General features: G+C 40.5%; 1 protein-coding gene and 1 long non-coding RNA gene across 3 annotated transcripts; one reads left to right on the top strand and one right to left on the bottom strand.

Moving 5' to 3' along the window:
- On the bottom strand, nucleotides 1-18,303 carry LOC137592816 (gamma-butyrobetaine dioxygenase-like). Of its 2 annotated transcripts, XM_068311248.1 has the most exons (9): nucleotides 18,203-18,303; nucleotides 16,033-16,492; nucleotides 15,192-15,306; nucleotides 7,990-8,188; nucleotides 7,093-7,198; nucleotides 6,716-6,912; nucleotides 6,406-6,572; nucleotides 4,061-4,241; nucleotides 1-198 (listed from the first exon to the last, which is right to left on the bottom strand). In XM_068311248.1, exons 2-8 carry the CDS (start codon nucleotides 16,435-16,437, stop codon nucleotides 4,081-4,083), a joined length of 1,350 nt encoding a protein of 449 aa, XP_068167349.1. In that variant the 5' UTR covers nucleotides 16,438-16,492; nucleotides 18,203-18,303; the 3' UTR covers nucleotides 1-198; nucleotides 4,061-4,080. The 2 variants fall into 2 exon arrangements, with proteins under 2 accessions (XP_068167349.1, XP_068167345.1); XM_068311244.1 differs by lacking the exon at nucleotides 1-198 and having other exon boundaries at nucleotides 1,476-4,241.
- Nucleotides 18,304-21,729: 3,426 nt separating this feature from the next.
- LOC137592826 (uncharacterized) lies at nucleotides 21,730-25,029 on the top strand. The gene is made up of 3 exons (XR_011035044.1): nucleotides 21,730-21,807; nucleotides 22,608-22,654; nucleotides 24,342-25,029. It is a non-coding gene; the product is annotated as an uncharacterized lncRNA (long non-coding RNA).
- Nucleotides 25,030-26,727: the final 1,698 nt, after the last annotated feature.

Raw genomic sequence — 26,727 nt, 5'->3', positions numbered from 1 at the left:
ATTTGACTTTTCTTAAAATTCTAAAAGGTATATGTTGGAGTTTATTTAACAGAAGTTCAATCACCAGAAAGGATTTAGAGAACCGTTCACCCCAAAATGATTAAACAAAAAGCTATTGCTCTAATCTTTAACACGATTCTTACATCAAGACTGTTTTGGTCTGCTGGAGATGTGTTTCCTGGAGTACAATGGCACCAGCTGAAAACAAAGAAAAAAGGGTAAGGGTCAAGAAATCATGACTCAGTTTATAATTTACTAATTTGATGATTTGTTCCATAATTATTTCCTTTCTGTATAGCAACACCAAACCACTGCATAGAAGGAAAGCTAGATAATTTTTAAAGCCCATGCTACCATAAGCTTACACATCGTGTCAGCGTGCTGTCAAATAGGGTGGAATGAACCTTCCCCAACACTTGGAGGAATACAGGTTTGTTGATATCTTTTAAGTTTAAACATATCTAAGCTTATCATAAAACCAGCAGGAATAATGAGTCAAGAATACTATAGACCAATGCTGGGCAGTCAGGGCCAGCAAGGCCTTCTCTGCTGGTCTAACATAACCAGAAATCATTTATGATAAATGTTAATTATATTTTAACACATTTTCTTTAAATATATTCAAATATGTGTATAAATATATGATTAAACATTGGGATATACTGTAAATGACATAGGCCAACGCTGGGTCAGTGTTCTATTTTTAGGTTACAGAGGTTTTATGCAATCACAATTCAGCTAGCTTGTGTTGCCAGGTTGAATGAAATCTGCCCAGGACCTTCAGATTCTAGAATGCAGGTCTCCCTGCACTGTGAGTGAAGGGGAACATAAAGTTAATAGATGCAATAGCCAATCAGCTCACGAGTTGGCGACGCTAAGGCCTTCTAGCTGGCCTCACGTTCACCTGACACGTACATGTCCTGTGATTGGATACTCAGAGAAGGCGGCGCTATGCAGACGCACATTTGAAGAGAAGGTCTAGTGAGAGGAGGGTCCTGTCCCTGAAGGAGCTAACCTGTTCTAGCTAACATGTTCTAACTAACCTGAACTAGCTAACCTGTTCTAGCTGACAGAGTGTTCTTGTGGAAAGAAAGGAGAATGGATTTTGTGTTTAAATAAGCCTTTTGAACAGCTGTTTCGGTGAGTACAAACATTTCATTTATATAAGTTTTCATATTTAATATTCTAGTAATTCAATTTGATTTATATCAAATCAATTGTAATAAAATAAAGTGGCAAATATACAAAAAATCTTGCTCTTCTGCGATGAGTGTAAATAATGTAGTGCACTTGGTGCAGCTGTGTGATTGTAGTGGAAATACACAAAGAGACTTGTTTCACTGCTGGAAAATAGCCCGTTTTATACATGATAGAGGTGATGCAACATCTAGTAGTGTGTTAGTGTATGTCTCTATTTCGTTTCTCTAGCTTTGGTGTTATAAGTAATTCCAGTTGGTTTTGTTATGACATGCGGGGTTCTTCTGTGCGAGTGACAATAACAGGAGTGAGGCTGACGCTGGTTTTTGTCCCATTTGAGAGCAGTTATAAACACCTAAGTCCTGAAAGCTACATACTGTAGGTGGAATTGGTGGGAGCAACTTATAGTATTATGGATTGTATTTATTCACATTTGACTAAGGAGAACATCACTGAAGGTCTAGGTGTGGCCTAGGCCCACTGCTATAGAATAAGGTTGAGCCGGGTACTTGTTTCAGACGAGTATCTGGTACGGATAAAGCATTTTTTACGAGTATGAGCATGACACGAGTAACACTCGTCACTACTCCTGCTCACACTGAAGGAAAATTCTCATAACCAGCGGTCCCCAACCTTTTTTGCGCCACGGACTTCTTCATTTGCTCGATAATAGTTAATGACGGCGGGACAGCTGTAGTCTAATAATAAATCATCCGCAGTGGTTTTATGTAAAATGCAGACAACAACAGACAATAAACAACCTTTTTTTCATAAATTGATAATCAACATCTCTGTAATTGTAAGAAATAATTATGATAAAAAATCGGTTCAAATGACTGCATTAATGAGGTTTATTTTGAAATATAGCGACGTACAATCAATGCATTCAACATAGGAGAAATACTGATCATTTCCAATAAAAGGGGGAACAAGTCAATCAAATAATAAGAATTACAATAATAAGATTTAGTGGTTGGGGACTGCTGATCGAGAAGAAGCCAGTGTTAATTCACAATTCACCTACAAAGAAGGCTCTACAATAAGGGTCTCTGTAGAAGTAGAAACACTTACTACTCTACATTAATAGAGGAAAATAAAGACAACCCTTAGTTTATTTTCAGCACTATGGCCAGGCTGACTCAGAAATACAACAGTTTTGAGCCTACCACTCCTTTGAATCTAGACTGCGATGACTTTTTTAGGTTCTTTCAAAACAAAATAACTAGATTTAGGGATGAGATCCATCACACTCTGCCATACGTTAATCCCATAGCAGAGGAACCGGTTAAAATTAACAACAGTCTGGAGTGCTTTCAGCAAATGGAACTGTCCGATTTAAATTAACTAATTTCCTCTGCTAAACTGACCACAATATTCCAACTACACTACCTCAGAATGAGAGAGTGAGCTGTGGAGTACCTCAGTCCTGGGCAGACACCCTTAGCCTATTTAAGAATAGACTGAAAGATTTCCTCTTAGTTAAAGGTTACAATTCGGAACAAGGCAGTCAGAGACTGCAACATCCCGCGACACCCCTGAATTCAAAATGTTACCCCGGCCTACTTTCAGGGTAGGTCAGAGTAAGTTGCAGGATGTTGACCTTAGATCAAAGCTAGTGCAGAGGTAGATCAAAGCACTAGCTTTGATCTACGTATGGTCTTACTCACACTGACCTTCTCACTCGTCTTTCTATCTTATCTGGTTCCTGAGTGTACAAAACTTGAAATGTAACCTTGACCTAGTTTTTTCATCTCATTTTCACCCCCTTTGCTGCCTGAGTAGTTTGCTTTTTGTTTCATCTTTTTTATCTGCGGTTGCGAAGATATTTGGTGGACTAACAGATGGATGGACGGACGGACAAACGGACGAACACACGAACACTGACAATCACAATACATCACCGCTTTGAAGCGGGATGTAACGACACAGATTTTGTTAAATAAGCTGCTACAGGCCTAGACTTCTTGAGGGTATTTCTCTGTCTCTCTTGTTAAAGGGCGTTACATTAATTATCTTAGGAGCTTCTGCTATTTCTCTTTATTTTTCTTGCTCATAATATATTGATACTTGCAAGATACTGCTGCTGTCTATGTGCTTCTGTTCGACAGGTTTGGGAACAAGTATAGAAGACAGGTAGACTTTAATCACATTCAAAGGTAGAAGAAGAAGTATACTTTATTGATCCCTCAGGGGGAAATTACAAAGTCACTCGGTTAGTTTGACAAGCACAAGCACACAAGTGGGCCTGTAAGCATGCAGTCAGTACAATCACATCACTACACACATCAGGGAGGCAGAGTGACAGGCAGCGGCTTCGGAACGCGCCCCAATTTGAGCGGCTTGTAGGGGGGACGGCGCCTCGCTCAAGGGCGCCTCGGCAGTGGCTGAGAGGTGAACTGACACCTCCCACTGTCAGCTCACACTCCTGGTGGCATCATGGCAGGAGCGGGACTCGATCTGCTGATGGCTGGGGCGATCCATCTATAAGGCATCTGCTCTACCGCTGAGCCACTGCCGCCCAGAGTTTTTCCTCGCTGCTGTGGCTTTTGCTTGCTCTGGAGGATTCTGTTGGGTTTCTCTCTGTGTTAAAGCGCTCTCTGTGTTAAATGTCTGTTGATGTGTTCAAGCACTATACAAACAAACGTTGTTTGATTGATTGATATGTTAAGAAAAGATCTATATGAGATAAAAGCGTCAAGCTACTCCAAAAAAGTGCTTGAAATAAGTTTTGTAATGGTTTCAGTTGTTTCTGTTTCTGTCAACATTTTTGGCCTCTTGTCTCAACATTTTTATTTGGGAACATTTCTGTTGGTTCATACATCTATATCACCTGACACCATTTGAATTTATGGCAAACACATACATCTTTGTGTTTTCTGGAGATCATGCGTTCTGTTGGACTGCGCAGCGGAGTATCCGAAGGCGAGAAATGACTTCATCCCAGTCCAGGTAGGCGCCTTCCAGGTGTCGAATCATATCTGGCTTGTTAATGTAGTTCTTCCGCCCGTGCATCAAACGCCAATTGTCAAAGGTCACAATCTCACCTGGAATTAAGCCACAGTTCAGAAACAGAGGTCAAAATACTAATTGTCTTTGGTTAGTATAAAAATATTTTAAAAATTGGTGAATGACAATTGGTAATTCGTTGGCAGCGCTTCTTAAACAAGACTAATTTAGGTAACATTAACTCGTTAGAGTTAATGTTAGAAAAACACCAAGCTTTGTTCAGTTTAGACATGTTTTGAGATGAGTCTTGTAGTAAGAAATTTATACATAATAATAATAATAATCTATACTTTAACCATCCATCTTGGGGAAATTCTTTTTACACTCACACTTCACACATGTACATATATATGTGTTAATTACACACACGGGGTTACAGGTTACAGGCCCCTGAACACGGCACACACTAGGGGCCTGTAGGCATGCAATTAGTCAGAAGAAGACATGTAGAGTACAAGGGAGGCTAAGTGAGGGGTCGCGCACGAGGGTCGCGGTGAGCCGATACCCTCCCACCGTCGACTCACACTCGTTTGGATGTTCTGGCAGGAGCGGGATTCGAGCCCCCGATGGCTGGGCGATCCTGTAAGACGATTGCTCTACCGCTGAGCCACTGCCGCCCCAATGATGAATGTAATAGTTTCTTAAATAATATCATACTAAAAGAAAGAAGCAACTTGATGCATGTTTAGAGCAAAAAGCCATCGGTCTCAGAAATTACTGGACTTATGTTTTTGGAATGTTGAACCTGTTGAACCTGACCTGCTAATGTCAGCAAAACAAAATTCTTTCATTAAATTTCTTGGACGTAACAGATTTTATGAAAAGAAACACCAACCTCTGAATCTGAGAGAAACGGTAATTATTTAACATTAATGCTCTGTTTTAAAACATGGCAAATAACAACATAAAACCAGTTTGAATGCCAGCGCTGAGAAACATCCTGTCTCACCCTGTCTTTGCCATAGCAATCTCCTCTCATTATTGTTTGCCAAGTTTAAAGGCTTAAGCTGCTTGACTGACACAAACCAGCAGGTTTGATTTTAGTTAAAAAAATAACCTAAAGGACTCCCCGTCAACATGGATGAGCTTTAGTAGATGTCTCTTCACACATGGCATCCCATAACACCTTAACTGTGAGTGGTCATTATTTAGTGGAACAACGTGGCAGACGATGTTGATTCTGAGGTTGTTGTGGCTTTGATTGCAATACAGTAACTACAAGTTTATGTATTAGCATTGTTTTTCTAATAATGAGATGTCACCCTTTCACACTGGACTGATATCCACATCGCTTTTAATTAAACAAAAACAAAACATTTTTAGGAATATTAGAACTTATGTGATTTCTGTGTCGGTTTGCTCAAGTTTAAGATTGTAAGGGTTTTTTGTGACTGAATAAAAAAGTTGATCAGATTTCTGAAATATATTTTTTATGAAACTAAATATGAAACTGTTAGAATTCCTGTTCCTCTACTGAGTTGATAGGTCCTTGTAGAATTACATGTAAAACTCAATTTTAGTCATCTGAAACTCCATCCTACCTTGAGTCGCTGATACATTGATGAAACGAACAAAAACTCAAACCACTGACCGGTCATTTGGAAAAATGAGTTCACAAAACTCCACCACCTGGTTTGAGTCACACTTGGGTTGGCCAACTCACATTGTTATCCTATCATTTAGAACAGGGCTAGCATCATTCCTCTACACAGGTGACTATTCCTACCTGCCAGGAGTTCTCTGATTACTCTGCCATTGTTGACCTTATCACAGATGTGGACAGCAGTCCATTCAGAGGACTCATCAAGGATTTGGACAGAGCTACATCCAGCTCAATGTTGCTAAACCAAGGAGCAGGTTCTGGACATCTGTCGGTACCCTACTATTCACCATCACCAGTGAACATCCAGGGAAGGGAAATTGTGATGGTGACATCTTATAAGTACTTGGGTTTTCATCTCATCAATAACCTGGACTGGACTGATAACACCACTGACTATCTGCTAAGGAGGCTGAGATCTTGGGGTGCAGGGGACACTACTGAAGACCTTCTTTACTCTTTTGTGGCCTCTGACATTTTCTACGTTGTGGTTTGCTGGTGGAGCTGCATCACAGCAGCAGATAGGAGGAGGCTATCTTATCTTAGCAGGCATAATTCACAAATATTTCCTATCGGTGGACTTTGAAGAATTGCACTCTAACCTGGCTCCAATTTGAAGGTGATCAAGTTCTCCGGTCGGTTCAAGATGTCCACGAAGGCTTTGTAGGCTCTGTAGAAGGGCTGGACCTGGTGTAAGGGCAGATCCAGTACAGAGTCTCTGGTGGCATTGTTGCAGTTTATCATCCTGACTTGGCCTTCTTCATTAAGTCTGCTCAGAGCAAAGAGGAAGGCCAACGTTCAGTATCAATGTAACCCAACATGAGTAAATACAAACAAGGCCTGAATCCCCACACGGAGACTTAACATGTACATAAGGAATTAGAAGATATCTCATTTTCTGCCACCACTCACTCAATGGTGAGTTTCTTGGACTGCAGCATGAAGTCGCAGTAGTCTGTCCCTCTGTCAGTAAAGTCCACACGGAGGGTGGTGAGAGTCTTGAAGGCCTCGGGGTCCTCTCTCTGTAGCTGCATGGCTGCGTGAAAACCATCCACCATGTCGCTCTCCCCTCCTTCAGCAGCCTGCTGGATGCAGTGCAGAAACTGCACCTACCATAAAAGACAACAACACACATACTGTAAATGGGGATTTTACAATCTTTCATTAGGTCAAAGCTAAGTGCCAGCATTTGATACAAACTTCCAAAAGCAGGATCATAAATTTGTTAATGATGGAACAATTCAATCTGGTTTCCTCTTTTGAGGAAGGAACGGAGTAAAAACACTCACTCCAGGCGTGTAGCGCAGGGCAGGGTAGTCTGTGTGGACACTCAGCTTCTCTGCTGTGTAAGCTAAATTGACTGCCATGTTTTTGTCCGTGACCTCCCAAGTGTACCTGAGGACAAACATAACAAGGTTAACTAATTCCAAATTAATTATTTAACTTTAGCGTTGGATGTCAAGCAGCAACAACTAATCTTTGTTAAGTAAATGCGGAGCTGAGATGAACTTTACGGGGACACCTGAAGACAGAGTGGACAGCTTCCAAGGATTTCATAGACTCTAGCCTCCTGAGCAGACACTTCATTGAGATGCTGTAGGAGTCAAGGACTAATGACGTAAATTCATCTTCTACGTTCTGTATGCACATCTCATTTGGATGCCCCACTCATACAAGTCTGGTTTCTCTAATGGTGGCTCCTCTTTAGTCTTTTGACTTTCATCAGGATGAGCTTGTCCGCTGGCAGTGGTGCAGCGTTACACTCCAAACCTCTGTTCTGACTGAGTGCACCAGGTAATTCCTCTGGCTTAGAAAAGCTGGAATGACTTTTAGTTTGTTATCCTTGTCTCTGTTGTCAGACAATCAGCGCCGCAGCAACTCAGAGTGATGAAGGGCCTCAAAGTGTTTCCTTGGAACCAAAATGAATCAATGGACTGGTGAAGTCCTAAACTTTTAGGCTGTACAATATGTACAATAAATACAATATATGTAAAACATATAATGGATATTTTCTGATAGATGAAAACTGTAAATTGAGTCTTTGACATGCATTTTACAAAGTATTACTACATGTGCTCTCCCGTAGCTGAAATACAATCGGTGGAATATTCAGACTTGGCAGTGATTACTCCACGTCTTGGCTAAGGATGAATGCCGTAACATTGATTTTCGTCAAGCGGTCTTACCCATAGTATGTCGTCCTAAGATAGCCAATCCTCTCAGAAAGCCTGGCCACAGGGCCGCTCTCTTTCGGAGCCCCCTTCAGGTGAACAAGGCCAACACGACGCAAAGCAATGAGCCAATCCAGAGCGGCTTTATCATCATGGATGACTTCCTCGTAGTTGGCTGTGGGGATCTTCAGCTTAGAGTCCCAATAATAATGTTCTGTCAGGAGAAACGGGAAATGGAAGAAATGTCATTTCATCTCAGCAAAGATTTAGTGGAGGTCTTTGTGTGCAATGATAAATAAGCCGTGTCTATGAGGCCCCAACTCAAAGCTTTTCCACCCAAGTGTCTTCACTGTCTGGGCACTGCTCTTTTAAACAACCTGTATGCAATATCTAGAGAAGTGTCAGAATCAAAGTGACGGAATAAGATTCTATATTCCTTTTTTTAATGTCTGTGACAAACCTGTGGGATTTCTTGTTGAGTGACAATCTGCAAGTAATGTTTTCAATATACATTCACCGCATGCTGCATAAATAAATTTCAAAAACTGCTTCATGGGCAGGATATTGGCAGGTTTGTGTTCAGGCATAAATAATAGCTACTGATTCTCTGAGTTAAGCTCACATTCACTGGTAAAAACTCACCAGACCCATCCCAGTGTGACGTAGGGATAGTAATAGATCATGGTCGTTGCTTTGTACTTTGTACCAATAAATCAATGTAACACTAAGTTAGACAACTTTAAGTGTTGTGTAATGGACAAGTGAAGGAAAGCAAGAAGTCAAAGTTGAAAAATAACACTTAACTTACTAACTTAACACAAAGGAATACATTAACGATCATTTTTCATATTTGAAATCAATCTTGCCACTCTATGCAAGTTTGCCTACTTCAAGATGAATAGCTTGCTGAGAAAAAAATAAATCAGCCTGTCTCTGTCAGACAGACACAAGTGGAAAAAATCCTCCCACAGCCCTCCACCCAGCTGGCTTTATTCCTTTTTCCATGCAGCCTCTCTCCAGTGACTTCCACAGAAACAGCTGGTAAGTATATTTTCAGCAGGAGGCGGAGGATGTGGATGGTTAAGCTGAGGAGATTGTGTACCTGTCTAATGTTTGTGACTCTTCCTCTGGTCTGCTTTTCAAATCCACCCATTTAAAAGCAACTTTTTTAATGGATGCATCGCAAATTCATCATTCAGTTAAAGTGCTCAGGAGCTGGACATGCAGCAGGGTTCGCTCACTGACCTTCAGGGTCTAAATCATTAAAAGATTATATGACTCCTCTTTGTGAAAACCATAAAGATTACAACAGTCTGGTGTTACCAGTGATGTGACATTTCAGGACTTTTTTTTCAGGCAGTGAACAATAAAGCACTCAGAAATGTGACTTTAATCAGAAACATAGTGACCATTATGATTGGGAGACCTCCCTCCAGGCTGTTGTCACAAATGATCAGCTTCTGGTTGCACAGTTTAAAGGGTCAAGAACCCCCTGCCTGTTAAAACCTGTCGAGAGGGCGGGTGGAAACAAAGGCTAAGAATGAGGGACTGTGGCAAAGGTCATGCATGAATGTTACAATTCCTCTTGTGAAACTGGACCTGGATGTCTTGTATAGAGACAGCTGATTCAGCGGTCTAGGCTGTCACCGGTGACAGAGAACATACAGTACAGCTGCAGTTCAGGACGGATCTCATTTTGAATGCTTATGACTAGTTACGGAGAAGGAGCTCACAGTCTGGGGGTGAATAAAGGATGAGAGCTTTGTATGAAAATCTGCCGTTTTGTCACATGAGTCGCTCACATATGTCTAACTAGGTTTCAAGTTAGGTGACCAAACTAGGTTTCGAACTAAGTCGTTTTTGAATTCACTAGGTTTTAAACCAAGTAGGTTTAAAAATTAACCAACTAGGTTTTTAAACTAACTACTGTGGTTTTGGAACGAACGAACGAACGAACGAACGGACGGACGGACGGACGGACGGACGGACGGACTAACTAACTAACTAACTAACTAACTAACTAGTATTAGGGTAGGATTGATTTAAACAGCTTTGAATAAACAGTGTTGGATAAACATGACCTGGTTAAGTGAGAACCTACACAGATGTCTCACATATGGCCGTTTTAACTCCTCTAACACCTAAAAGATCACAGGGAAGTTCTTCATGTTTGCTGATTAATAATATATAAAAAAGAAACCTACATACACCCATTTAATGAATAAACTCACTATTGTTACTTTTGGGTTGGCAATGGCTCAGCGGTAGAGCAGGCTTCTTGAAGATAGATTGCCCAGCCATTGGTGGATCGAGTCCTGCTCCCGCTAGGACATCGCCAGAGTGTGAGCTGACTGTGGGAGGTGTCAGCTCACTTCCCAGCCACTGCCGAGGCGCCTTGAGCAAGGTGCCGTCCCCCCTACAAGCTGCTCAATTGGGGCGGACTCCGAAAGTCGCTGCCCGTCACTCTGCCTCCCCATGTACAGTTTGATGTTGTGTGCATACTAACTGCATGCTTAAAGGCCCCTTATGTGCTGTGGTTGTTTCAGGGGCCTGTACACACCATCTGTAAAAACTAACACAAAAATGTACATCCTGAGTGATAATGTAATTTCCCCATGGGAATTAATAAAGTATACTTTCTTTTTTCTTTATTTCAGAAAACCATTGATGGTGTTGGTTACTTCTGAGATGTTCACAGTGATTTATCTGTTACCAAATGACCCATATTGTATTCCTGATATTTTCTTGTTACCTGACCTATAGTTTAATCCTGATTCTATTTGTTCTTTCATGCGTCTGCTCCAGTTTCTTTTGATTGCATCAACTTATTGCTCATTATTGAGAGTAATTATTTAGAGATACTTTTTACAGATACATTTGTAGTAATGTTCCTATCTGTTTATTTTATAGCTTTGGAATGCTTTCGTTATATTAACTACAGATACTAAACGAAGTTTGATGTAAAGAAATATCAATCTTTTCAGCAAAGAGGCCACTGAGCACCAAACTAGCTGCTGAATGTGTTGAGTTCTAATAGTCTCATATATGTCCTGCAGGAGTTGGTAGTGAACAAAACCTGAGCTAAAACAGAGTGAATATTATAACATTCCAAGGTTATCAGACAACTGGCTTCAAAAGAATCGGGATATTGCTCTGTAACAGCTGAAACGAAATAATAAACAATGAATAATTATTTCTTAACTTTAATGATGTGTAAACACTTTGACAACTTGTTTTTGTTGTCTCTGAGAAACCAATTTTTTAAAACTCATTTCAACATTTATTTCACTCCCATTTTCTCAGGAAAGACTATTTTGGCTTTTGCTTTAAGGGACACCACTGGGTTCATCTGCACCTCTGTTGAAACTAATCTTCGCTTTTTCAATTTTCAAGTACAGAGGTAAAAACACTGCAACTTTGAGAAATATGAAAATAACAGATTTGGCAAAATATTTGCCAAATCAAACATCAAACCTATGACTTTCATACTGGATCCAACCGATTGACAGTATGGTAGTTGACTTCACAAAAAGGATGTAAATGGCTATAGTCAATACTGTCTTCCAGAAGAGGCAGGAACATAGGGTGACCTATAAGAATGGTGGTAGGAGCACACAGGTAGACTAAATCTTGTCTAGATGGTGTAATCAGTGATTGCAAAGTAGTGGTAGGCGAGAGTGTAGCCAAACAGCATAGAATGGTGGTGTGTAGGATGACTCTGGTGGTGAGGAAGATGAAAATGGCAAAGGCAGAGCAGAAGACGAAATGGTGGAAGCTGAAAAAGGAAGAGTGTTGCATGACTTTTAGGAAGGAGTTAAGACAGGCTCTGGGTGGTCAGGAGGTGCTTCCAGATGACTGGACAACTACAGCTAATGTGATCAGGGAGACAGGTAGGAGAGTACTTGGTGTGTAATCTGGAAGGAAAGTAGATAAAGAGACTTGGTGGTGGAATGAGGAGGCACAGGAGTGTATACAGAGAAAGAGGTTAGTTAAGAAGAAGTGGGACACTGATAGGACTGAGGAGAGTAGATAGGAGTACAGGGAGATGCAGCGCAAGGTGAAGGTAGAGGTAGCAAAGGCCAAACAAGGGGCTTATGATGACTTGTATGCTAGGTTGGACAGTAAGGAGGGACAGACTGATCTATACAGGTTTGGCAAGACAGAGACACAGAGATGGGAAGGACGTGCAGCAGGTTAGGGTGATTAAGGTTAGGGATGGAAGTCCATTGACAGGTGCCAATAGTGTGATGGGAAGATGGAAAGAGTACTTTGAAGAGTTGATGAACGAGGAAAATGAGAGAGAACAAAGACTAGAAGAGGTGACTGTTGTGGACCAGGAAGTAGCAAAGATTAGTCAGGATGAAGTGAGGAGGGCATGGAAGAGGATGAGGAGTGGAAAGGCAGTCGGTCCTGATGATATACTTGTAGAGGTTTGGAAGTGCCTAGGAGAGGTGGCAGTAGAGTTTCTGACTGGGTTGTTAAACAGGATCTTAGATAGTGAGAAGATACCTGAGGAATGGAGGAGAAGTGTGCTCATTTTTAAGAACAAGGGAGACGTACAGAGTTGTGGCAGCTTCAGAGGAATAAAGCTGATGAGCCATACAATGAAGTTATGGGAAAGAGTAGTGGAAGCTAGACTAAGGGCAGAAGTGAGCATTTGTGAGCAGCAATATGGTTTCAAGCCAAAAAAGAGTACTACAGATGCAGTATTTGCTTTGAGGATGTTGATAGAGAAGTACAGAGAAGGCCAAACAGAGCTGCATTGTGTTTCTGTAGATCTGGAGAAAGCTTATGACAGGGTGTCCAGGGATCAGCTCTGAGCCCCTTCTTGTTCGCTATGGTGATGGACAGGCTGACAGAAGAGGTCAGACAGGAATCTCCATGGACTATAATGTTTGCAGATGAGATTGTGATCTGCAGTCAGAGCAGTGAACAGGTGGAGGAGAAGCTAGAGAGGTGGAGGTTTGTCCTGGAAAGGAGAGGAATAAAGTTTAGCCGCAGTAAGACAGAGTATGTGTGTGTGAATGAGAGGGACCAAAGCGGAAGAATGAAGTTACAGGGAGAAGATATCAAGAAGGTGGAGGATTTTAAGTACTTAGGGTAACCAGTCCAGAGCAATCATTTTTCAAATTTAAGACATAAGAATATGTTATAATGGCGTATTTAATGAATTGTGCATTAATGTCACCTTTTTCAAAGAACAAAAATCAAGACAGTGCATGAACTGACATGAAATGACCTCTGCAAATAAGTGTGACTTCTGCTGGTGTTATTGAGAGACCGGTTCAGATATGAGTGGCTTCACCTTGGCAAGTGCTACTCTTATGTCATTTTCACAGCAAAGTCTGTTTCTGTTGTTTTCCATGCAGCTTAAGGAAGTGTTCCTTTATTTTTGCCAGTGTGAGACTAGAGTTGTTCAACTTGACATTGCAAATAATGCAGAACGCTGACTCCCATCACGTTCCGTTATACACTACATGTAAATTCACGTTGCACATATTCGTCCGACCACTTTCTTCTTTTGCTCAACATAGTTAGTATGAATTAAAATATTAAGAAAGCAATCAGATGATATACCATCATGACAGTAGAGGTAAGATATTAAGCCAGAGCCAGAGTCGAAGTCCGACTCAAAATTCAGCCGGGTCAAATTGTCTATAATTACATTCGGGTCGGGTCGGGCTTTAATACCCGCAGGCTCAGGTTGGGTCGGGCTTTTTAAACCCAATCTTACCCCTAACTGACAGGCATAAATCGACTACTGAGTGCGCAAAATCCCCTGTAGCACAGGTAGGCTATCCGATGTAGCGTGATCACCTGAAACAGTGATGGCTAAGGGGGCGTGCCATCACGAATTGACACGATGTATCAAATGTACACAGTGATTCGTGTATGTACGCACTGATTGCATAGTCCCTACGCAATCAGTGCGTGAAGTTGCTGTTCTAGACCTTACCGTGTAAGGTCTAGAACGTGATGTGGAAATGTTCTTGAAATGTCATTATACTGTTTGTTTATGACTTTTGATCTTCATACAGTCTCCTTACGTTCACAATGTTTACAATAGGCCTATGGCTTATCTTTGATAAATACTTACCTGCAATTTGGTAATGAATATGACACTAATGTTTTCTATTTGTTGATACTTACCTCAGAGTTACTGCTTATTTTACAGATTAATGGTACTCTATTTGTTATTTCTAGTTGCTAATGGAGTAGATTCTTATGTTACTGTTTTAGGGTTTATTGTAACAAAAGAGGAATGTGTGGTATCGTGCAATACACTCCCCATCCAGCGGTGGCACTGCACTACGGTATTGAATGAGATGAATGCATGAAGAAGGAAGGTAAACACATTGTGAAAGTTACGGATTGTGTCTGTCCTGCAATCTACTTCCCTCCATCTACATACACAACAAAATTGAGAATTAAAAGGGCTCATTTAGATTCAGTACAGGGTCTAAGATGTGTGAACTATGGTGTTTATAAAGGTATGTTGTCTATACTGCGCTTCAAAGAGTCTTCTGGTTGGCGAGTCAGATAATTATATAGGTTGAACCTTGTTTCAACAACACAGCCTTCATTCGTGCACAGTCACAGGATATGATATTTAAGACATTCTGATTAACAAGTACATAATGAATGCCAGAACAGAGTGTTCCATTATAAGTGCCTGACAAAGATTACCTACATGAGTACAAAGATAGAACTAAATGTACCTCCTCCTTATTCCCTCACAACAACACATCATGTACCTGAATGAGAAAAATGCTCTTAGATCTACGTTTCTCTGGAGGACTTATTTCTTGGATATTATTTCTTACTTTTTCTTTTTGTACTTATTTGAACTTCTTTTATGCCACTTCAGCAATGGAAGTTGGACAGGTCAGAGCCTGTGTACTCTGGAGGGGTGTTATGATTTAAAAAAAAGCCGATTCTGGCTATCTGAACGACTATAAATGAGGCGGACTGAAAAACACAAACAGCTGCAGGTGTAAAGCTGTACGTTGTAGGAGTACAGGATACTAATGTACATCGTGCTAAACAAATCAAAACCTCTCTACAATAAAACCCAGATTTTAATGTTTATGCACGTGGAGCTTATTGTGCCGGTATTAGGCTACACTAGTTTTGGGTATCTATAAAAAAACCCCCACCAGTGTCATTAAAAGAAAGTCTATGATAGTTTCAATGTAAAATTGAAAAACTGATCTCACCTTTGAGGAAAAGCTCCTCTTGCAAAGTTTGTCTGGCAGCAGGAGAGAAGCAACGTTTCTTCAGCCAGACTGGATCAAAAACACTGGTGTGCTGGTCCGGCCACAGAATGGAAACCTGTGGTGAAACAAAAAGATTATTGATCCCAAATGACCAAAATATTTTAGATTTCTTTCCCACTATGCTTCCAACTTTCAATATTTTGTTCTTATGAGCTGTCACGTTAAATCACACTGCCTTTCTTTTAGGAAAACTGTAAGCGGCAGCCTTCTTTATGAAGTAATGAAGGACAATAATTTGGTAAAAATATTTTGTGAGTGCTCTGTGTTTTTTATAATTACACACAATTTTAAGTTCATTCATCTTGTTTTAATAATGACAACTGGTTCACTGCTCAAAGGTCAAGCCGAATTATTGCATGATTCTGGGAAACAACCATATTCACTATTACTTAAAAGTAGTATTTCTTAGAAAGAGTGTCATTTTCACTTAAATTGAAGAGATGAATTCCGCATCTTTCAATAATGATAACTTGATAGGTCAAGAAAAAAGTTATTGTCATTTAAATTGTTGCTATTTAAAGATTTGGTTTTACAAGACTGTTAGTGAAAATGATAACTAAATGAATGGAAGTGCTCAGACCATCCCTTTGTTTTATTTACATTTACACATCCTTAGTAATCTAAATGACTGAAATATTTACAATGTTTAGTAATCTAAAAAAAAAAAAAAAAAAGCACACAACACAGAATGCTGAGGCCAGGGACGAACCATCGTCCTTTAAAGAAAACATCTGCTCTACCTCTTGAGCCTCACATGTTCGAGACAATCGCAACAATTTACCTTGTTGTCATTGGTGACCTCAACGGTGTCAACTCCTATGTTGACATCAACATCAACCATCAACAGTTTGCGTTGTTGAGCAGAGTCCAGGAAACACTTTGGGCACTGGCAGTTATCTCTCAGCCAGGTGAAAGGATAAAAGCTGCAGCTTCCATCCCCCCACTCCACCTCTATCATCCTCTCCTCATGCAGAGCCTGGGCATGTCTCACCAAGTGGTGAGACAGAGGGGGGGACACTGACTCCATTGTTTTCTGACCACGGATTTGCATTGAAGGATGACAAATGCGAAGTAGGCCTGCTGCCTCTCCGGGTCTACGGCAAGACCTCATTGCCCATAAGGCCTTGGTAGAGATGCTCCTCTGCAGGGCTGGCAGGGCTATACGTGAAAATGAATTCATCCACATGATGAATGTTTCTGTTGTGACAAATGTGTCTCTAGATTAGAAAGAGCTTCCAACTCTGTATGAAAGAGACAGAGAGAGAGAGAGAGAGAGAGAGAGAGAGAGAGAGAGAGAGAGAGAGAGAGAGAGAGAGAGAGAGAGAGAGAGAGAGAGATAGACCTCAGGTTTTGCGTATTTAACAACTAGGTACAGATAATTAACAAAAGTCATTCGATTACCAATATTAAGAATCTCTGTAGCTGTGAAATGTGAAGTACTATTACAAATCACAATGACAGCACTGATTAGCTGATATCACTATTTCTAAATAATTTCTACTAGGACACATAATCCTTAAATTGATCTTCTGTTTCCCTGTAAAATAAATTTAAAAAGTGTCATCGTATTCATATAATTGAATAACTGTTTCTTCATCATTTTTGTCCACAATGAATGTCATGTGTCCACGCTTTGGATTCAGTTCTGTTCTTGTAGGATGTTCATGAAGGATGTGAGCTTTACACCATGAAAGCAACATACTATCTCTACATTTTCCAGTGAGTTTTGAAGTTTCCACAAAACACTGTAGGGTTTTGTAGGGTATTAATAGTGAACTAAGCAATGGTAGGATGTTGTTATTAGTCATATACAATGGAACAACCCAGACACCAAGTTGCCAGAAGTAACAAAATAGTTTAGAATTACTTTTTAGATATATTTATCTTTCAGGAATGGTTCATTGTTGTGCCATAATTTACTGTAATTCTAATATGGATCATGATTCTTTTCCTTCATTTATCAAGCAGAACTTCACTTCACTGCTTAGCTAGGCAAAAGCACACAGCACCCTGGCTATTTATCTTCATAAGAAATGACAGGGAATGTTTAAATATCCCAAGCAGAGTAATTCCCGTAAGACTACCTCAAACATATCACCAGCTTAAAAAACTGTAACATACATACAATTACTACACATGCTGTACATAGATTTATAATATATACCAAAGCTTACAATTTTACAATTACATGAACAATACAGGTGACATGCAGTGTTTCCCCAGAAAACTGATGGACACGATCTACTTGAAGTAGTGCTTGCATTGTGAAATTATATCACTACTTTGTAAATAATGAAATCAAAAGTCTGTGCATCAAGATCACAGCCAGGCACAGCATTTATATTTATTATTTTAAAAAGGTTTTAGTTATTGTTAAACACATTACCCAAAAAGAGAGAGGATTACTTGTTAATTTAAGATAGAGTACTTGTCTTATATATCAGCATATATCAGTCATATATATATATATATATATATATATATATATATATATATATATATATATATATATATATATATATATATATATATATATAATGGTATAGTGGGTTGTTGACATATTTCAGCTGTGACAAAAGCAAAGGATAGGCTATAGACTGGTATTTACTGGTAAATAACTATGTGAGCAATGCCCTCAGTAATGCATGTCCTGACTTATGTAAAGACAACATAAAACTGGGTGCATTCACAGATTCAATGAAACAGTACGTTTAAGTTTTAGCAGAAGGCAGTGAAGCTTATCATACCCAAATTGATTCCTTCACATTTTTCATTCCTTCTGCAAATATATGACAATTTCCTGCTTTAAAATTTCCCAAATATAACAGTAACCTGAATATTTATTGTGTTTTGAGTTGATGGTTAGATAAACAGATTGAACAGATACTCAACAACTCAATCAATAACACCAATAATGTAAGAAACCGTTTTTTTTCTGTGTTCATTCATACCTTGTAACTTGTCTTATGTCCTTTTTGAGTTCTTTCAAGATAACAGGTATCCAGTATAGTACTCATCCCTGACCATATGAACTTAAAAGCCTCATTGTGTAATCATTAACGCAGAATATAACTAGGTCAGCAAAACAAGAGATGGACTTTCATGATTATAACCATGGTGTCATGTTATTCTCAGTCATTGGTTTCAAACAAAGCATAATACTATTGTTGGTATTCTCCAACAATAGACATATCTGACATGAAAATATTTAATTAGAAGTGTTTCATCTGGTGCAGTGGTGGATTCACGTAGCTTATCACTGCCCTATATTCTTGATTATGTTTCTTGGTTATACATTTTTTAATCCTAAGCAATCAGCATCCTCAAAACATTGAAAGTTGAAAGTTATATGAAAGTATGAATTTTTTTTTTTTGCAGTCTCTTGAGGCCTCTTTCTGTGTTGTTTGCAGATAATGATTCTCTCAGTACTCGACACTGGCTAAATGATATAAAAGATATGTAAACATGGTTCACATTCACTGGATAACAAAGCTATTTTGAAAAGTGGCATATGAGGACATTACATAACATTTCCAACATTATTCAGAATCAATTATGATTCAAAATTGCTCACCCCTTCTGGTACTACAGTTTGAAATATACAAAAAGGCACAGCAAGTAACTGCAGAATCTTTCTTTGAGATGACAGAAACAAGACTAAGCTAAATGCACTTCCTTATCTACAACATATGTGAAATTACAGTAATCCCTTGTGACTTGCGGTTAATGCGTTCCAGGACCAACGGTGAAAAATAAAATACCACGATATAGCGACAGGTTATTTATTTTATTATTTACAGTAGTTTAAATGTTCATGAACCCTCCCTATACTGACATTAAACCACCTTATGTCTGTATTACCTTTTCCCACACTCTTTGAAGACTGTTCAAAGCACTTTTGTGTTTCACGGAAGTGTGCTGTGGAAGTGAGTCTCAGAACGCAGTACACTTACGGATGCTGTCAGCCAATGGCATGCGTGTATCGTATCACATGACTACCTACTAAAAATCTGCAATATAGTGAAGCTGTGTATCTTGAAGTGCGAACAAGGAATTACTGTGTATACATTTTTACAGAGTTAGAGATGTTTGAGGGTGGCACAGTGTCTAGCACTGTTGCCTCAAAGCAAGAAGATTCTGGCTGTTATTGGTTTCTGTAGGGAGTTTGTTCTCCATCTCTCTGTGCGGGTTTTCTCGGGGTTCTCCAGCTTTCTTCAAGGTCCAAAAACATGCAACTTTGATGAATTGGTTACACCAAATTGTTGACAGGTGTAAGTGTGAGCAGAAGTGATTTGTCTTCCGTGTGGCCCTGAAATGAACTAGTGTCTTTTCTGAGACGTACCTCACTTCTCGCCTGTAACCAGCTGGGGAAGGCTCCAGCAAACCCGTGACCCACAAAGAGCATAAGGTTAGATGAGACGATTGCGATCATCTTGTCTACAAAAAAGTGAATGGATTGACAAAGACGTCAGCTGCACACTCGGTTGGATGTTCTGGCGGGAGTGGGATTTGAACCCCCGATGGCGGGGCATTCCTGTATTCAAGATGATTGCTCTACTGCTGAGCCACTGCCACCCCAATCTTATTTGATCTCGAGAAAGCTTATGACACGGTGCCCGGAGAGGAACTGTGGTATTTTATGAGGAAGTCTGGAGTGGCAGAGAAGTATGTTAGAGCAGTGCAGGACATGTATGAGGACTGTAAGACAGTGGTGAGGTGTGCTGTAGGTGTGACAGAGGAGTTCAAGGTGGAGGTGGGACTGCATCAGGGATCAGCTCTGAGCCCCTTCTTGTTCGCTATGGTGATGGACAGGCTGACAGACGAGGTTAGACAGGAATCTCCATGGACTGTGATGTTTGCAGATGACATTGTGATCTGCAGTGAGAGCAGGGAACAGGTGGAGGAGAAGCTAGAGAGGTGGAGGTTTGTCCAGGAAGGGAGAGGAATGAAGGTTAGCCACAGTAAGACAGAGTACATGTGTGTGAGTGAGTGAGACCCAAGTGTAAAAGTAAAGTTACAGGGAGAAGATATCAAGAAGGTAGAGGATTTTAAGTACTTAGGGTCAACAGTCCAGAGCAATGGAGAGTGTGGAAAAGAGGTGAAAAAACGTATACAGGCAGGATGGAACGGGTGGAGGAAAGTGTCAGGTGTGATGTGTGATAGAAGAGTTTCAGCTAAAATGAAAGGAAAGGTGTACAAAACTGTGGTGAGACCAGCGATGTTGTTTGGTCTAGAGCAGTGGTTCTTAACCTGGGTTTGATCGAACGCTGGGGGTTCGGTGAGTCGATCTCAGGGGTTCGGTGGAGACGAAGGTACACAAATCACTGTGTACTTTTGACACATCTTGTAAATTCGTGATGACACACCCTCCTTAGCCATCACTGGCTGCAGGTGATCACGCTACATCGATTAGCCTACCTCTGCTACGTGGGATTTCGCGCACTCAGTAGTCGATTTATGCCTGTCATGATGGTACGTCATCTGATTGCTTTCTTAATATTTTAATTCATAGTAACTATGTTGAGCAAAAGAAGAAAGTGGTCGGACGAATATGTGCAAAGTGAATTTACATGTACTGTGTAACGGAACGTGACGGGAGTCAGCGTTCTGCATGATTTGCAATGTCAAGTTGAGCAACTCTAGTCTCGCACTGGCAAAAATAAAGGAACACTTCCTTAAGCTGCATGGAAAACAACAGAAACAGACTTTGCTGAGAAAATGACATAAGAGTAGCACTTGCCAAGGTGAAGCCACACATATCTGAACTGGTCTCTCATTAACAACAGCAGAAGTCACACTGATTTGCAGGTGGGTCATTTCAGGTGAGTTCATGCACTGTCTTGGTTTTGTTCTTTGAAAAAGGTGACATTAATGCACAATTCATTAAATACACCAGTAAAACATATACTTATGTCTTAAATTTGAATTTTTATTTATTTAGTTTTTTTACTAAAGAAGGGTTTGGTGAGTGAGCATATGAAACCGGCAGGGTTCGGTACCTCCAACAAGGTTAAGAACCACTGGTCTAGAGACAGTGTCACTGAGGAAAAGACAGGAGACAGAGCTGGAGGTAGCAGAGATGAATATGCTGAGGTTCTCTTTGGGAGTGACTAGGAACGATAGGATCAGGAATGAGTACATCAGAGGGACAGCACATGTTAGAGGTTTTGGAGATAAAGTCATAGAGGCCAGACTGAGATGGTTTGGACATGTCCAGAGGAGAGATAGTGAATATATTGGTAGAAGGATGCTGAGTTTTGAACTGCCAGGCAGGGGCCTAGAGGCCTTTGTGTACTGAAGCAGATCAGTTTCCATGTTTAAAAAGCCAACATGATTGAGGGCCCCTTTGTTCTTTTGTCTTGCCCATTGGAGAGTGGTGGGATGAGGCTGTAGTTTTTAGACGGTTGTGAGCAGGAACGTGAAGGTTAACACACTGAGGACAGAAAGTTCACTTAACCCTAACTCTAACCCTGTCTGACAGAGTAGAGGTCAGAGGTGGATTGCCAGGCTGGTTGCCCTCATCTTTGCCACTATGAAAACCGTCATTCTCCAGCAGGTAAAGTCTTGTCACCTTTCTTATTAAAACAAATTCTGACTATTTCTTCACGGCCCTTTTCATTAATTAATTTTTCTTTATATGTACTCTTAGTTTTCCTCTGCTCCCTCCATTAACTGCTTGTCAACTCCATCTCTAACATTTTCTTAGTGTGCCTTTAGCAAGTTGAGATTTTTGGTGGGACTGTTTAACATTTCACATCTATCCAGACCTCCGCTTTTCATCTCTATGGGTTCACAGTTACTAGTGAAAAGTCAGTATGTCCTGTGGACAGTGACGTGGTCGTGGGCCAAAGGGTTTTGGCGTCTTGTAGCTGCTTTTCTGTGATATCTTTTATTGTTCAGTTCACCAGGGGGGAGGGGGTTCATGAGGGAAAGATGTCCCTTTTTTTTCTTGTGTTTTCTTTTCTTATCTGAAACTTTATGATGTTTTTCAGTCTCATGTTCTACAACATTTTTGATTTTGTCTGTCCATTTTGTGGGCAATGAAAGTCTCATCAACGGATCAGATTTAGCTCCTGTCTCTTAGGAAAACGTGTTTGATACTTACTCTCAGGATTCAAATAGATTTCATTTGAGCAGGATTTAGAAGAATCTTTGTGGTACTAGACACATTATTCTTACCGTTGTTGTCTACTTTGTCTGAACTTCTTGACTGTTGAGGTGGATACTTCTTTGCCCAGATTCAACTTTACACCTTCTTTTAAGTGTGCCTCTGAAACCCCCAAAACTCTCAAACAGTAACTCAGTAATGTTCCTGCTGCCTTTGAATCATTTGTTTTGTCTCTTGCACTGGCATAGTTCCTGAAACTAAAGAAGTGGTGATCCACAAGTACAAGACACCCATGGTGAGTCCTCGCTTCTTCTACTGGAGTCATGAGCACTGCATGTAGAGTCTCAGTCTAGTCACGTATCTGACTTAAGGTGCTAATGCACCAAATTAATCCCAGCTCCCCACCCTATATGTGAAATAAACAGAATCTCAAGGGATTTGAAAATGCACCAGTCTGTTAATTTGCAAATATGCTTTGAGTTTCATCTAGAAATAAAAACCTACATTTTATTCTTATTAATTTTTAATGATTATCTTAATTTAGTCAGTAACAAAAACAGAGAAAAACAATGCCAGAAAATGTAAGCACTCTATATTTTGTGGCTAATCATTATGTTGCACATTCAGTAATTAGTCTGTCCCCCGTCAGAAGTGATTAAAGCAGTAATTACCCTTGTCGTGGACTGGCACAACCTCCATATCATCTTGTGGGATGGTTTGGATCCTGATGACATTTTGGTCATTGACCAGTGGTGGGTCATCTGTCCTTGTTTTTCTACATGCTGGTTTTGACTCGCTCATGTGAAATGGTGAGCATTCACCTCTGGCAATTTGCCTGGTGGACCCATCCAGTACTGGTATGTCAATATCAGGGTCCTGATCATGCTTCTCCCACAAATCATGGTGTTCATCTTTGTCTTCAGACCTTTTTAAAGCATAGGAGGTGCGATACACAAGGAAGTGGTTCCAGACTTTATTGATCCCTCTTGGGGATATTCTAATTACACTTCACACTCAAGTGCATACATGTGTTAATTATACACTTGGTTACATACACATATAGAGGTACAGGGGAGGAGGAGTGACGGGTCGTGTGAAGAAATTGCGCCCCAATGAGCTTCTAGTAGGGAGGGTGGCGCCTTGCTCAAGGGCGCCTCGGCAGTGGCTGGAAGGTGAGCAGACACTGTCAGCTCACACCCCGATGGATGTCCTGGCGGGAGAGGGATTCGCCCCAGCCTCGATGGCTGGGGCGATCTGTCTTCAAGACGTCAGCTCTACTGCTGAGCCACTGCCGACATATACATGTAAAAGTAATCTTAAACTAAAGGTAAGGTTTTATCAAACTAAAACAAAAAAGAAACAAAAAACCCTAAGAAAAAGAGCGTTTTTAAAAAAAATTATGTCGCTGGGTGTTTGTTCGTCTCCCTGCTTAGTCTAAATCACAAGAGCTTCCTGTGCAGGAAGGGGCTTTGAACGTCATCAGACACACCTCCTGGCTCTGATTGGTTTAGATTTAGGTGCGCTGGATTCTTGTAAGTAGCATCGCTAACACTAGATGGCGCCATATGATTCATATCTAGCTGACTGCATGCATTAGTTTTGTTTGTTATATTTATATACTGTTGCTTGAAGGAGAAGGAACAAAATAATTTAAGGGTTGTAAACAAAATAATTTTGACCTTCAGTGTTGAAAAATATTGTGTATTTTTAAGCTCAAATGCACTGACTGAAAGCTCACCTGTTCGGGTGATTTTGAGGGTTGAGGGTCATTTACATTCTTATTTACTTGATAGCAGTGTTTGGTTAGTTGCTCTGCTTTTTATTGCTTTACTTCAAAAACTTAAAACAGTAGTGATGTTTAGCATGAAGGCGACATTAAATCAGTGTAAGTTAAACAGGTGGGAACAAAGATGCAGAGCTTGTTTTTCAGCTTTATTTCTGTTACATAAATCTGATCATCATGCTGGTTTCTTCCTCTGCAGGCACATCAGACCGGTTACTCCATCCTCTGCCTTTTCTCCTATGTGGCTGCATTGAAGGGGAAGGAGGCTGAAGCTCTTCTCCGTGTGAACGTCCTCTAATGTTCCCACTGCACCAACTGTTTTACCAGTATGAGGTGACGTGAGGGATGCCCTTGAAGCAGAGTGCATGCAGGTCCCGTGCACAGCCTTGACAATTCACTACAAAGTAGTTTCCCCCTCCCTCCCCATCTCCATTGGACTGTGTAATATTTTGTGATATGTGGTTTCTGTAAAGTTCCAGTCTGTCCAAGTTAAATCTGGTGAAACATTTGGAGACCCTCTTGTAGTGCAGGATGTTCCATACTGAAGATGCTATTGTATACTGCACCAGATCACCGCATGTAAACGCTTCTTCAAGTGTTTGAGGCCAAAGGCCAAAATTGTGTGAGTGTTCTCAACTGTGTTCTCTTGCCCTATATCTGCCCACCAGGCTGAAATTCTGTTCTTGTTTCTACTGTAACACTTCTCGTCTGTGGTCTGCTGCATGTTAATGTGGGGATGACAAATAAATATTATATATATTTCTATATATAGTATTTATTTAATATATGCATATATTGACTGTACATTTTTATGGAAAAAAAAGTTACAAATTTTTGATTTAGTAGATGTGCAATACTTAATAAATAGGTAGTTAGCCAATGCCAGAGCCAGGTCTTTTTCTGTTAACTGGCATTCACAGGGTGATGAATGTAAGAAAGAACTTTTTTTTTCTACTGTACAATATTGATCGAATATATCGACTTCTGTTTGACTTGTTTCTTGTTTGTCTGTTGAGCATCAACTCACATATGATCAAAAACAAATTTTGCTTTGTTGCTCTCTAGGCTACAAACTCAGGCCACACCCCTCCCATCTCTGTCTCTCTGTCTTGCCAAGCTGTATAGATCAGTCTGTCCGTCATTACTGTCCAACCTAGCATACAAGCCATCATAAACCCCTTGTTTGGCCTTTGCTACCTCTACCTTCACCTTACGCTGCATCTCCCTGTACTCTTGTCTACTTTCCTCCGTATACACTTCTGTACCTCCTCATTCCACCACCAAGTCTCTTTATCTACACACCAAGTACTCTCCTACCTGTCTCCCTGATCACATTAGCTGTAGTCCAGTCATCTGGAAGCACCTCCTGACCACCCAGAGCCTGTTTTAACTCCTTCCTAAAAGTCATGCAACACTCTTCCTTTTTCAGCTTCCACCACTTTGTCTTCTGCTCTGTCTTTGTCCTCTTCATATTCCTCTCCACCAGTCATCCTACACACCACCATCCTATGCTGTTTGGCTACAGTCTTGCCTACCACTAGTTTGCAGTCACTGATCTCCTTCAAATTACACCTTCTACACAAGATGTAGTCTACCTGTGTGCTCCCACCTCCCCTCTTATAGGTCACTCTATGTTCCTGCCTCTTCTGGAAGAAAGTCTTCACTACAGCCATTTCCATCCTTTTTGCAAAGTCAACTACCAACTGTCCTTCTTCATTCCTCTCCTGAATACCAAACCTGCCCATCACATCCTCATCACCTCTGTTTCCTGCACCAACATGTCCATTGAAGTCTGCTCCAATGACAACTCTCTCACTTCTAGGTATGTTCTGCATTACTTCATCCAAAAGAATAGACGGAGTCCAATAGAAGGAAAGCAAGCTAATAATTTTTAAAGCCCATGCTGCCATAAGCTTAAACATCATGTCAGTGTGCTGTCAAACAGGATGAAATGAACTTTCCGCAACACTGGGAGGAATACAGGTTCATTAATAGCAGTTAAAAGTTTAAACATATCTAAGCTTGCGATAGAACCAGCAGCAATTATTAAGTCAGGAGTACTATAGGGTTGATGGTTAAAGCATTTTAACGAACATGACACTAGTAACACTCGTCACTACTTGCGCCAGTGCTGAAGGAAAATCCTCACAACCAGCGGTTCCCAACCTTTTTTGCGCCATGGACCGTTTTCTTCATTTGCTCGCAGTGGTATCATGTAAAATGCAGACATCAACAGACAACCGGTTTTTCATAAACTGATAATCTACATCTCTGTAAACAAAATAATTGAAAGAAGTAATTATAATAAATACTCGATTAGGTTTATTTGATAAGGTTTATTTTGAAATATAACGACTTACAATCATTGCATTCAGCGTAGGAGAAATACTGATCATTTCCAATAAAGGGGTGAACAAGTCAATCAGATAATAGGAATTACAATACTCAGCATTAGTGGTTGGGGACAGCTGACCTAGGGTTAATGGGAGACAATGACAGCTGAAGTGTGTTCCGGACGTCCGGTCTACTCTGCAGTTTGGTTTTCTTTATGGTCACTGCAGAAAATCCCGCTTCACAAAGTCAGG

The sequence above is a fragment of the Antennarius striatus genome, chromosome 1, assembly GCF_040054535.1.
Source record: "Antennarius striatus isolate MH-2024 chromosome 1, ASM4005453v1, whole genome shotgun sequence".
NCBI classification, from domain to species: domain Eukaryota; kingdom Metazoa; phylum Chordata; class Actinopteri; order Lophiiformes; family Antennariidae; genus Antennarius; species Antennarius striatus.
The sequence above is the reverse complement of the archived record's forward strand: the minus strand, read 5'-3'. Positions and strand labels throughout refer to the sequence as shown.

Excerpts from the sequence above, each read along its gene's own strand:
- LOC137592816 (XM_068311248.1), bottom strand. The coding sequence starts at position 16,437 with ATGTGGATGAATTCATTTTCACGTATAGCCCTGCCAGCCCTGCAGAGG. Across the intron at positions 8,189-15,191 it reads AGAGGAGCTTTTCCTCAAAG|AACATTATTATTGGGACTCT; the intron begins GTGAGATCAGTT and ends TTCTCCTGACAG. Across the intron at positions 6,573-6,715 it reads TCCAAGAAACTCACCATTGA|ACTTAATGAAGAAGGCCAAG; the intron begins GTGAGTGGTGGC and ends TGCTCTGAGCAG.